The sequence below is a fragment of the Hirundo rustica genome, chromosome 5, assembly GCF_015227805.2.
Source record: "Hirundo rustica isolate bHirRus1 chromosome 5, bHirRus1.pri.v3, whole genome shotgun sequence".
Lineage (NCBI taxonomy): Eukaryota > Metazoa > Chordata > Aves > Passeriformes > Hirundinidae > Hirundo > Hirundo rustica.
The window spans coordinates 35,238,556-35,252,927 of NC_053454.1; the positions used below are offsets into that span (position 1 = coordinate 35,238,556).

At 35.1% G+C, this 14,372-nt stretch overlaps 1 protein-coding gene across 1 annotated transcript in view; it reads left to right on the top strand.

Moving 5' to 3' along the window:
- VEGFC (vascular endothelial growth factor C) overlaps positions 1-4,570 on the top strand; it is a 70,110-nt gene extending 65,540 nt beyond the window's left edge. The window contains exon 7 of the mRNA XM_040064663.2: positions 4,045-4,570. Coding sequence (XP_039920597.1) covers positions 4,045-4,159 — 115 coding nt within the window. The 3' untranslated portion in view covers positions 4,160-4,570. The remainder of the gene's footprint in view (positions 1-4,044) is intronic.
- Positions 4,571-14,372: the final 9,802 nt, after the last annotated feature.

Consider the following 14,372-nt stretch of genomic DNA (forward strand, 5'->3'; position numbering starts at 1 on the left):
GCTCTGGATGATACATAACTATAAAACAGACTGTCCACATTCACAATTTCAAATAAAATTTAGTCAGGAAGAAAATTCTGCAATTTCTTTATATACCCCAGAACCGTTTTTTATTTCGTGACTACACTCATAGCGTTAGCAGTCTCTGTATAAAAATGTAAATGACTTCGAGTTCTGAGAAACAAATAGTATTATTTTTGCTGTGTATATTATGTGAGGAAAGATTTCCTGTAAAGTTATCTTGCAAATTTCTTGAACAAATTTCTCAATTAATTTTTTTTTTTTTTTTAAATTCCTTAACAATGCCATTTGGAGTAGAAAGATCACTTATTTCTAATATTGGGGAAGTATTTCTATTATATGACTGACAAATGACAATTCAGGCACTGCAAATGGAAAATAGCAAATTGGGATATTTAAATATCTGTGTATGATGCTTATCAAAAATAAACCTTATGTAATATTTAATCTAAAATGTAATTAGTTGGAATAAATATATTGATGTATATATATACATTTGTTCATCTTCATAATGAAAAATGTCAGATATAAGTAGTGACACTTGTGTTTAAGTCTGTAAAATGAAGGAAAAGATTATTAACTGGCATTACTTGTTTACCAATATTTGGCCTTTTAAGTGAAATAGTGAAGAGTTGTTAGAAACATCAGAAATTATTTCTTCTCTATAATTCAACTCAAATAATTTCAATTTCATGTTTGTGAAGGTAAAGAAACAAGGCTAGTTACATAAGCTTTACATATTGCAAAGCCTTTGCACTAGAGGTTTCACTTCCAGCAGTGCTACAAATATAAACCACCTACATTTTAAAATATTCACAACTAGAGAAGTCAGGCAGAAGCTAAGAAAGAATTATGGCTAAGAAATGCCATAATAGATATCTGATGTTGATTTCAATATCTCTGTTGATTTAAAGACCTTGTATTTGAGGGAGGAAATTAAGTCCAGGCTTTCTCTGTTGTGTTGTGGTTGAATACGATAGAGTTTGAATCACTTTCTCGCTTCCAAGGACAGGATGATAGAGGATGTTTTTACCTTTTTTCTAAGCTGTTTTTCTCTTGTCTTTGAGTGCACAAAGAAAGGTTTATATATGTTGTTTCTTTATACCTCTAGTGCCAATAGCCCTGTAGATGTTAGCACTGTCAAAGAAAACAGAGGGGACAATCTCTCCTTCTTAAAAAAAACTTAGTATAGGTTTCTCACATTTTGGCTCTGTCCAGCACAAGCTGTCTCTAAAAGGAATAAAAATCCTGCAACATCCTTTTTATCTCTGAATGATCCCTTGCTCCTTTAAAACAGCATAAATTATACAATTTAATTGGTATAATAAAAAATAGAAAATATAATAATTATACAAAATTATTAAAAATTAATAGAAGTACCACTCTCTTTTGCTTTGTGCTAGACTTGTGAGCCCTAGATGTGAGCATTATCCTGTAGTCATGTCCTAGGCAGCTGCCTGTCCTACAAGCAGTGCTTGTAGCTTCTGGTTTTGAAGTGCTAATATTTTTATGCATTGTGCCTAAAATGCCTCTGCCTCTAGTCTTACACCCTGCTTCAGATGAAAAGAACACAAAATCATCTACAAAGCACAGGATGGAAAGGGAATAAAAAAAGCTCTCAGCATACTGCTTTTTAAGGTGTTATGCTGTTTATCAGGCCAAGAAGTAGCATTTACACTTATTTCATCTGTGGAGTTGTTAGGCTGCCCACAGTGACAATCTGGGCATTCTGCACAGCAAAACCCCCACAATTATTGACCAGAAAGAGAAAATTGCTGCTGCTTTGCCCAGCACTATGAGTAGCGACTAAACATCTGTCTTAGCTCCAGCGTGCTCAGATTATTCTCATTGAAACAGACCTCTGTTACACGAAACCACTCTGTAAACAGCATTCAGACCAAATCTCATGAAAGACCTGGTCTATTGTTCAGCAGTTTCCTAAGGAAACCACATTTATGTAGTTACAATGACTCTGCTGCTATTCACCTTGTTCTACCACCTCAAAAATTTATTTTGGTCAGTTTTGGCTGGGCCAGATAACTAGGAACTTCATCTGCTAAGCACTTTAGAAGAGGAGAGGGACTTTCTTGCTATGTTGAAGTGTCCCAAATAAGGATAAGACTGAAGTAACCTGACCTTGACTGCTGCTAGACACAAACTCACATGGGAGAGGTGCGGTATAGCACTCCCAGCTGCAAGTTGAAGGAGGCATGGCTCCTAAACAAAGTGAACTCCTCATGCTTAATGTCTGCGTGACTGCTTTTCATTGTGTACAGTCCTAGGGTGTGTAGAAGAGTTTGGCTTTCCCTCTTTTTCTTCTTATTTAATTTTACCGTCATTCAGTACATGAAGTGGTCTGAACTTCATGGCAGAGACAGCAAAATGTGAGTTCAGTGTTTCATCCACTGCATCTCTGTGGAGTGCCTGTTTCCCAGAACAGATCTCCTGCCGGTTCCCTATTCACTCACAATATTAGATCCTTTCACAAACCTTTTTGTTGCCTTTTACCGCTATTTCCAAACTTTTGGGGGAATAGATCAGTAGGGCTTTGAGAGAGTCCCATGAGCTGCTACACTGATTTCAAATATCTATTAAAAATAATGTTACGCCCTTAATTACAGAGACCACAGTGGTGAACTAATCTATGATAAATGACATTGAAAACACTGAACATGATGTGACTAGTTAATAAATATCCCATTTGCAGTCTTCCTCATTCCTTATCTCTTTCCTCATAACAATATTCATTGGTTGAACTAGATGGTGTGAATTAATGTAACTGTAGTGCAGACCTCATATCATAAACAAATGATTGCAAAGTGGTAACTTAGTATCCAAAACAAGCACACAACATACTAACTTACTTGCAACAACAATTAGAGTAGCCACAAGCCTAAAATAAGAACTACCTAGGGAAGAGGAGAGTGACATTGCAGAATTTAGCATGCTGTATATATGTAAGTAAGAGTTATCGTAATAAATCATAATATCAGTGTTTCACAAACAGGAACACATTATTTAAGTACAAGTTTTAAATATAATTGTGCTGAAATTCAAGGCATATAATTTTGTCTTTTGACTCATTGCCAGTGTCTGAAAAAAATCACAGACTTGTACTTTGTCTCCATTATACACCAGAAAGTATTTAGCATTGTTATTGTAAGGTTATTTTGGGTCAAGTTCTTGTTTTAATAGAAAAATTAAATAGGAAAAGGAAGGGTTCAGGGACAACCAGAGATATTATCTTTGTATAAGTTCTATTTTCCAGTCAAGGAATTGGTGAGGAAAACTTCTGCTGCTGCATAGGAGATGTGATTTGTGGTTCAATGCTGTATTTTTGTTAAGCTTGTTTTAATCGGGTAGACATTAATTCTGTTCTTTTTCCATTAACATGTATCAGAAATGTGATAAATAGGCTCTGATTTTTCTTCAGGATGCACACAGATGCAGTATGAACGTAGATATATTCTGACTGGCTGTGGGAATTTGCAACTTGAAAGGAAGTATATTCTCATTTTCGAGATTAGAGCCACAGTGTAACATATGTAGACAAACCTCTCTCAGGCTTATTGAAGTAGTCAGTAAGATGAGAAACAGGCCTGGGTAGAAGGATGATAGATTTGGTTATCACCTGACTCTGGATTGCCACCTCCACCTTTGCAGCATGCAGTAGGTTATAACAAAACAATTTGAGTGCAGAAATATATCCTATTCTTAAACAAAAACTTTTAAAAATACTACTCAGGATTAGAAAGCTACTACAACCAGCAGTTAAAGAAAAAAGTCCATATGTATCTGTTGCAATAGAATAATTTCAGTATCATTCATTATTGTTTCATTGTCTTTCGTGAAGGATAGTTCAACTAAAATGAATTCAAGAACATAAAAAGTTAAAATATGCGTATTTGTAGGAATTAAATGTTCCATTGAGAAATGGCGATGTGAAGGTACACAAATTTCTGCTCCAGTTAAATATAAATGATCACGTTATATTAATGCCCACTTTCTTTTCCCTTTCTTTAGTTGTTACAGACCTCCGTGCACAGTGCGGACGAAACGCTGCGACGCTGGATTTTACTTTAGTGAAGAAGTGTGCCGCTGTGTACCTACATACTGGAAAAGACCACTTATGAATTAGCAACGAGAGCACTACTTGCCATGTCGGTGTACATTTTTCCATTAGAACAAAAGAACAACAGAAACTTTGCTAATATTTGGAATTAAATGTTCACCAGAGACCCTGTGGGGCTTTCAGAGACAGACACGTGCTTTTCTCAAGATGGGGAAAGCAAATGTAGAAAACAACTGGGGCTCACGTTTTGTAAAGAACTCAATAAGGACTTATTTTCTGTCAATGACCAAACAGCCTAGGTTCTCCTTCTTGTGATTTTTTTTTAAGAGATAATGACTATATAATTTATTTCCACTAAAACCATCGTGCAGCATTTCTGTTTATAGCAGTAACAATTGTTAAAGCTCACTGTGATCAATATTTTTATATCATGCAAAATATGTTTAAAATAAAATGGAAATCGTATTATATAATGGTGAGAATGTTTAATCATCTGTCTAAAAAGGAACTCAGATGCAGCTCTATTTTCTGGATTCTTAACAGGGAAAGAAGCAATAAGGAGAAAGCACTTTTATGAAGAAAGGCTGCAGACATTTTCTTGTACCTGTTGTGTTTGCCATTTGGGAGTACCGTTATACTGAGGGTTTTGTGAGCCAGTGGTATTTCGGTCTCTAGACTGAAACTAGCAAAGAAGGTACCATCAATAACAAGGAGTACACTGGAGATGCTGTACATTGGCCAAGTGTAAGGACTATATTTAAAGCACAGCAGCAACTACTCACATTCCAATATATTCATCTCCTATTTTATTTCTTGGTGTCATTCCCAAGGAAAAATATAAAATTATGTCTGTTCAAGATTATTGGCATGAAAGTAGAAATACCAACACTGCTTTTTATTTAGTGTTACAGGCTACATTATAAATTTTACAGCTAATATTTCAAAATGCTTTGATGAGCTTTACCCTTACGTAGGCGATCAGATTTCTTGATCAATGTATACAGATGCAAACATATTTTGAAAGGGAAAAAAATATATTCCAATGGGAACATGAAAACACTTGTACCAGTCTGCTGTGGATTGGCACAGTTTCTATATTAAAAATATCTCTTTCAGAAAATGTGAAATCAAACATCTACAGTTTTAAAACAAGGTAAGATTTTTAACTTGTATGGGAGGGACAATCTATTCAAAATTAAAATATATCAGAAGTTGGAAGGAAATTCTTTACTTGTGGAAACTTTGTTGGGTGCAGGGTGGAATAAGCAAAGCTACAAAGTGAGATTTTTGTGACAGCAGTGGTCAGATCTGTAAAAATAATTGTGCTGGATCTAAACAGCTGTTCTTAAAAAGTTATTATTAAAATAGTATTACATTCTAGGACATTGGCCAGGAGGGGATGCTTTTCTAGAATTTTTGTACTTCATAGTTCCTAAAACTGAGTGAAAGTTCCTCTTGATTACTCAGTCCCCATCGTGGGTTGAGGCAGTCTTACAGGATGAGAAATTTCTTTGAGACTTCACACTTACCACTGTCTGCCTGCTATGCTCAGTGTTCTTCCTAAGAGGCCAGCTATTTATTATCCAAATAGGATAACAGGGTGAAGTTTAGGCATGGAAAGACTGAACAATGTCTTTATTACTATATTGCTTCAGCAATCAAATGCAGGTAGAAATGTAGGTGACAATTTAACATTGATGTACAACTTCAGCTGTTATAACAACTCACACTTCCCATCGGTAGGGTTAGTAGTCAATGCAAATCACCAGTGCCTAAATTGACAATGTCAACATAACAGCTAGAGATTAATGATCAAACTTAATTCAGTATTAAAAAATCCAAGCATCCACTTCTGCAGATTACCTGCTTAAAGGAAGCCTAAAATACCTTAAGAAATAATTATATAACAGATTGAATTACTGCTGTGACTCAAACTGGCAAACCAAAACCACTATAGTTTTATAAAGACTTGAGGGGAAAAAAAAAAAAACAAAAACAAAAAAACACCACCACACCACACTGGTAGGTGAAGATTTTAAATTTCTATCACTATCCAATACAGAAGAGAGGCAGAAGAAAGACAAACCCAATCTGGTACCAGGAACAGAGCCTAAGTGAGCAGGTGTCTTATTAACAGATCAAAAATGTACTTGTGGTTATAAAGGAGAGGGGCACAAGTGAAGGCAGGACAAAATCTACATTCCATCAAGTAATTCCACACAGATTATTAGTGCATGTTAAAATACTATGCAAATTAAAAAAAAAAAAAAACAAAAACCAAACCCTACTAAGCTCAGCACTGATCAAATGTCTACAGTTTTTTAAAGGGTTCATGAAAACAGCTAATACACCCATTGTGGCTAAGCAGGTACTTGCATTTCTACTGAGTGAGCATACCACACTCCAAAATGTCAAACTCATCTGAGTAGGGAAGGGAAGACAGGAAGTTCAAAAATGAGACCAATGAACAAGAAGCTTCAACTTTATCACAAACAGCAGCAACCAATAAGAATTACTTTTTTTTAATGCATATTTTTTCTGGCTCTTAACTTTCCAAGTATTGAAACTTCTGGGCATAAATTATGCCAATCTAAGTAAAATAAGATTTATAGAGAGCAAATTCCTGACTTGTAAAAATTACCACAAAATCAGATTATGTCTGAGCAAAGTTACTCGTTAACCATTCTCAAAATTATGTAGATGAATAGCGTAATACATAGAAGCAATTGATAACATTTTCTGATGATCAGAATCTCCAGTTCTATTTTCCACGACCATAGTGTTATAAATCTGCATTATACATAACACAAACATCAAAATTATTATCATCACTATTGGATAGTCTCTACAAATTCTGTGTGATAGATGTGATTCCATTTATCTCCATACTGTCGTGAAATGATCTGTAGAACAGGTCTTTCTTGCATTCATTACATAAATTAGCTTACAGGTCCTACACCATTTTTGGTTTTGAAGTGATACTTGATTATGATCTCCTTGAAATTTTCATCTGCACTTCAGACCTTGATATTCTTAAAAAATATATAAAAATAGGTTATACTTCAAAGGAGATTTGAAAAGATAGTTCTAGACACAAGTTATTCCACACTAACTCCAAATAAAAAGCTTTTATTGCTATTTATCTAAAATCCCTATGCCATGTACAAAAATTACAAGGTGGCCGGGAGAGAGGGGATCCATGTAACTGCAGTAAATCATATTTAATAGTAAACAGACTTATGCTTTCATTTCACCAGGAATTTATAGTGGTTTCTGTAGTCTTTCAATATTGAACTCTAGGGAGACCATAAATTATGCAGGGTAAGCCTTCTTTACCTGCACTACCAGGGGGACATGCTATTTCCAGTGTGAGTGTTGTTAGTCAGCTGACATGCTTGTTTAATTCACGCTGAACAAGTTGATAGTAAATCAGGTCTCTCAGCTCAATTTGAAAGACCAGCATGAAATTTTGCATATGTACTGCATCATCTTGAAAGGCTTAGTGTTAAGATTGCTTTCAGTATTTTCATTTTCAGTCTTTAGATCTCAGTTACGACTCCAGCTGCCCTTGAATTTTAGCATATCTCCCATTTTTTTTAAGCATAACCAGCTATCACATCTATGCCAAAAGACAAGAATGGAATCATTTATGCAGTCAGTAAACTCATCAACAGATTAGCCTGAGGAACAGACTGGGTTCTTTTAAATATTATTTATTTTATATTTAATTTAAGGATATATTAAAAGATTGTGATATAAATATATTTAATTTTGCATCATTTGGAGGTACAAATGGTTTCTCTCAGGTAGAAAAGTTTACAAGTAGTCAATTCAGAATTTTCAGAACTTTTTAATTTAAAAAATATAATATAGGATGAATTCTTTATATAATAGGTTTTTTGCTTCCTCAGAAAAAAAATATAATTGATTATTTAATAGCATTTTTTTGTTTTCTTTTCCTTTTTACATTGCAGATAAAACTAATGGGAAAGTACACAGGACAGCCTTCTAACTGAGTGATAAGATCAAATGGACCAGGTATTTAGTTTTTTTAATTAATTAATATTAATGACTAATAAGACCGAATGTAATTAAGCCACTTAAAAACAGGTTTAAGACTCCACAATACACTAGATGACTCAAAACCTCTGGAGAGATGAAAACCTTTTTATAGAACACATGTCTGGACTCATTTTATCTATACTTTCTTGTCCAAATGTTGTAATGGAATGTGGACAGTGGAAAGCATTAGGTGGTCACCAATTTTACAATTATAAGTTCTAAAATTTCAGTAATTTACCATTAAAAATTATACTTTTACTGTAGTCTGGATCTGTGAATCAGGGGACCTTATTTCAGCTTGAGAATGTACTGAGTTACAAGCAGCGCATTCCAGAAAAAATAATAAAAATCTTAAAACACAGTGTTTTGCTCTTTTGTATAAGCGTGTCTACTTCTGGCAAACAACTACAGAAATCTCTAATAATTGTGTATTACCATTTATTCCCTTTTCTTCTCAGCAGAATCCTGTCATGAAATTATCCTGTAGATTCAAGTATTTTTCCTGTTCCTGGGTAAGGATATTGTATCCATTCATGACAGTCACTGACCTTTCAACTGTGTTTCAGCAAACTCTTTATCCCTTTTCTACATTTATAATCAGCTGTATGTGGTCACTGAACTCCTCCCCTTTGTTCTCTTTCTCAAATTACTTGGGTTTCTGGACCATATCTCAAGTCTCCCCATAAGAATATCTGTATTTGCCTTTTTTACATATCACTGTTAATGTTAACCCTTCTATTTCCCTTTCATACCCAATCTCTCAATGAAAATAACATTGCTTTCTTCTCTATTATCATTAACACCATTTTCTCCTCTCTCTCTTGAATAATCATGCCAACATTGGGATTAATCTAGTTTTAGATGCCTAGAGTTACTCTTCACTTCGCCTACATGAAAGCAAGTGTTAAAAAGAAGTCTGAAACTCCACATTCCAAGTTTGCAAATCCAATCTGTACAAGCAAATAATAATAAAAATAATTACGGTTGAGCAAACTTGCAAAAAAAGATAACAGATGCATTGATCACCTAGCAGATACCACTTGAAACACAAAGGATAATTTATTAAAAAAAAACCAAAAAAACACACTCCCAGTAAAAAAAATTCAAGCTTTAATTTTGCTGAATTCTGTATACTACCCCTGCAGTCTAACAGTGCACTCACCCAGTCGTCGATGTCCTGCGCAGCATTTGGAACTAAATTCAGCCTTCTTATTGAATTTATGTTCACATCTCCTTCATGCTGTGAGGGCAATAAAATCCTGGGTTCAAGGGCAGTTGAGGAGATTTCTCATATGTACCACAAAACCCCTGAAGTCTGTGCTCTTTCTTAGGACAGATGTACCCACCATCTGCTTTACAGCACTGTGAGGACAGATGAAATGAGGTTATGGAATCTTTCCCAGAAGGATGATGCCATTTTTAGGGATAGATGCTATTTGTAAGCTTCTAAGTTCAAATCTTACGTCTTATGGATGTATTTTTCACTAGCCTGCATCCTGTTCAGTAATTTAGATGCAGAACACTTTTGGGTCAATGTAGTCCGTGGGTTACCATCAGGGTAACTACTGGTTTCAGCTTATCCAATCAGTTTTTGTAAACCGTTTAAGAGATACTTATTTCAAAGTACAGCAAATAGCCTCTAACTGAAGCACAAAAATACCTTGGACTTGTATTGCTTTCAGAAAAAACAAAACAGAACAACCCACTAATGACATGAGCAGGCACACTGCCTGGAGGCTTAGTTTGAAATAAACTCAAGCAAAATTCAGATAAGTGTTAAAATATCAAACACTGAAATATATTTCTGATGTTAAATCAAGTCAGTTACATCTACTAGAGGAAGAGCTAGTACTAAGATCTAACTTCACTTCCAAACTATGAACAAAATACAAATACATGCCTTATGTAGAGATTAATCTTTTATCAAATGTAATTTCCAAAAATAAGAGAGCAAGTTTTCAAATACGCATTGGTGTCATCTGTCAGGAAACTTGAAAGCTCCATGACAGCACACTCGTATATTTATTTAAAAGAATAGGCTGTGCAGCAATGATATTGTCTTGATATTGCTGCAAGTATTATATATAAAAGATCAGTATTCTTTTGAAAGATTAATCAGAGTAGCTTACACTTTAGAGAATCCAAGTGGTAGAAGTTGATCTGTTCATTCAGTACATTACTGCATTAAGTTTAAAAACATTTGGCTTTCATAATCATAAGTTTTTATGTTTCAAATATCTACGAGTTAACATTTCCTTCTATTATGTCATTGTTCTTTGAAACATGTAAGAACTATATTCTTTACCTGTAACTTTAAAAAGCAGTTCCAAAATAACTTTTTATTTTAGTAACTCTAACAATGACAAACAATGAGTAGGTGAATAAAATTTCACCCTTCGCAGCCCACAGTCTCAGTTCAGTTATTCACCCTGTCTCCAGTCAGGGTCATGCAGAACTGTGCCCATGGATTTCTAAACCATCATCCTCTCTCTGAGTGGTTTTGAATTGGGAATGCAGCTGCAGCCACCAGTGCCGACAGATTCTGGCTTCTCCTGTGACTTACCCATCAGGCAGCTTCTAGGGCCAGCTTGGAATGAAGATCATCTGTATTAGGGGGTTCCTCAAACTCACAGAAAGAAAAATCAATACTCAAAATATAAAAATTAATTAATTACTAAATAAATAAATAATGATCTTGGCCACTGAGAAGAATATGAAGAGGAGGTTAGCTAAAGGCAAGTCAATGCCATACATCTGCAGGAAGAGGCTTGCTGCTGACATCACTGATTCTTTCTGCTGATCTGAATGGTATTACTCATTTCAATAGCATCATTGTAAGACTATGATCAGTCTTCAGAGCAGCAAGGCCTGGTAAATGCCATGCAGCACTCTTGTTCTTTACAGTTTGTTCTAACGTCATTGATTACTGAAGAAGGGAAGTACTACATTTACTCAGGAGTATTTTACCTGAAAACTCCAGGTTTTGGATTGGTAACTATAGCTGCTACAACTCCCTTGCTTGAGAAGACATAATCCATAAGTTTTATTCCTGTTGTCATGCAAAATGAAGCAGCAGATATCTACTGGGATTTCTTGCTAACTCTCCCAGTGAGAGCCAGAAACCCTGTGAAGCTCCATGGAAAGCATGCTCCATGGAAAAAGACTGAGAAAATAAGACAGAGAAAACTCAAAATCTCACCATTTGTGAAGTGTTAATTAAGATTAAGAGCATTAAAACCAGCTTTCGCTGACAGCAAAACCATTCATATGAGGTTTGGGAAGTTGTGAAATAGACAGCTGAAACCAAATTGTGGTGTCCACTGTATTGTTCCTGCCATGAGAGTTTGCAACACAGTGAAATGCCACACCAAAGCATGGCTAAATCTTAACAATACTCACCCAGTCAGTGCTTATAATTTTGTTCTCATTGGAGAATCTGTAAAGAGTAAGATGAAATGATACATAAAGGAAAAATACACAATGAATTAGATTCACAACTGATTGTATAATAACTGTGAGTGATACCTAAATCCCAAATTTGGACCAAAAAAATTCCTCTTTAATTTGCTCCCAATTCACACAAGGCAATTTCTGAAGTAATTTTCTCTAACCTAAAGATGCACTTTGGCAAATGCCTAGAATGCAGGATACATATCTAAACTTTAACAAGGCATGTAAACTCATGGCTTCTCTGTTTAATCCGTGAAGTAAAATTCAGTAAACGCTCATAAGGTTGTAACATCTTTATGCCCAAAACTCAAGTAAAAGGTTCTCTTAGTTCTGTTTAAGTTATTATTCTTTGTATGAAATATGTAAGTAAGATTCAAGTCAGAAATAGAGAACACCATATTCTAAACTAGTGTGGTTGACTTTACTAGGATTCCAGTACTATTAATTTGACCATCATGTTCTTGTAACAGAACGTCAGATGTTAGAGAAGGGACTGAACTGTCCTGGATGTTGCCACCTGCCAGTAGTTCTGGAAATTTTACAATTATGGGAATGAATCCTTTTCATCCAGTTCACATGACTATTTCCCCTTTCTCACTTTTGTAATGCTTCTCTTCTGTAGGATGTGACATGCTTTTCTCTCTTTGAGGAAGTGAGATGCAATGGTTCTTCAATGTGAAAAGGAACTCCACATCCTTTTTGTATTTGTGCTGTGACTTCATTAATTTGTAGGGTAACTTGATACAGTTAGAACCTGTTTATACTTAAATTTTCAGCTGCCCTGGCAGACCTTGTGCACTTCATTATTTTGGAGTATTTCTTGGCTTACAATGTTTTAATACTTTATACACACCTTGATGAAACCAATACATTTCCATTTCCTAAGCTGTCATCTTCATGTGTAGTAAGGTTTAATAAACCCCTGAAATAATTCAAAAAAGAAAACCATTTTGAATTAAAAAGCCTCTTTGCTTAAATGTCAATGGTTTAAATTCTATTAAAGAGTTAAATAAGACAGTACTAATTCCACTTATGTCAGTAATAAAAGTCTGATTTTTTATACCTTCAAACCACACAGGAAAATCAGAGATCTGAAAGGCAAAATACTACATTATTCATAGACATGAAAAGTCTGTCAAACACTCATCCCCAAGATTATCAGTAATTTCATGGCAGAGGCTTGGGGCTAAATAGTCAGGGCAAGTTCCAATTTGACGTGAGTTGAGTACGACACCTTCCCCTTCAGCTGCCTGTGATAACCTCCGCGTGAGTCCCGCAGAGCTCAGGGCTGCAGCTGCCGCGTTCTGGGTCCCTTGGCCAATTTGCGGTGTGCTGCATCTTCCACTCAAGTTACAAAATATGCTCTCCTCAAATAATTTCCATGAGGGTTTATGGATGCTCATGCAAACCAAGAGCACGTTTTAGTGTAGTGCTTGGTATGAAACGCACTTGAATACTCACAGTGCTTAGCAGCAATACCAAGTCGTTGATGCATGACATTCTGGTGGGATGAATTCATGTGATAAAGGTTTAACTTGATTTACAGATGTGAAAAAAAGTCCTTCTTCTTCTGCAGCTACTGTTTATGTGAGAAACACCAGTATCTTCACAAGAGCAGAGCAACAATCTTCCCATCACACACTTTGAATACTAATGAAAATATAGGACTCTAAAGAAAGGATTGGATTCATAAATCTAGCAATTCTCTTAGTGGGCTTCAAAAATACTTAATTTGAATTTACGCGAGAGAGAGATCTACACATCAACCATGAAACTATGTTACATCTTATTTGCATTGTTTCTGATGAAGCTGTCTACTAAATGAGAAAACTTCTAATTTGACATTTTCTTGCAGTAAAAAACTATCATTGAAGCAATTAGATAATGATCTGCTTGCCTTCTTTTCTTCAAGACCCAAATGTCTTACATGTCTTAACACTCACATGTCCAAATTTATCTTAGTAGAAATGAAAAAAAAACCAAAAACAATTGCCTTTCAAAGACAAAAACAGCATTCAGGAATTGATGAGAGCTGATCTGTTCTACCTCTAAAGCCTTGAAAGTTTGTTTTCCCCCTTTGATAATGTTAATTTATCCTTATTATTTTCATTGGCTACATTTTCTTTTGTCTTTACACCAAATGAAACAATCATTGACCTAAACTGTCATCTGCTGAGTAGAAAATTATAAGCAGAGAAGGTTGCTCACCTGGATCATTACATCTGCTGAGAGACACTGTGTGAGGAAAGTATCAAATACACCCTTAATATACTGAAAAATAATGTTATGAAAGCTAACTTCTTTATTTAGTTAGAATTCTGATACATTGTTTTGCTTCCAGATTACGCCAGACAGTATGCATTTCTAATAGAGCTAATCTCCCTCTCATGCCAAAATACAGGAAAAAAAAGTGTTAAACATACTCTCTAGAGATACTTAACTACAAATAAGACAAAGAGCCTGCAAGATTTTCATATAACTCCATTAAAACATCATTCCAGCACTATTCATATATTCTGCACATTTTCAACGGGTGAAAAGATATATTTAATTGAAAAATAAACAAAATAGAAATAGCTTTCTCTTGAAAAAGCCTTTTCAGACCAGAATTAGGCTGTTTTCTAAACAGTCCAGAAACAGCAGAGTAATTCCCATGACAAGATACAAACAAGACATATCCTCTATTTCACTGAAAACTTTGATGAGAATTAAAAATGCTTGAAGTTCTAAAACCAGGTACTAAAATCTGGTATTTGGCACTTGTGAG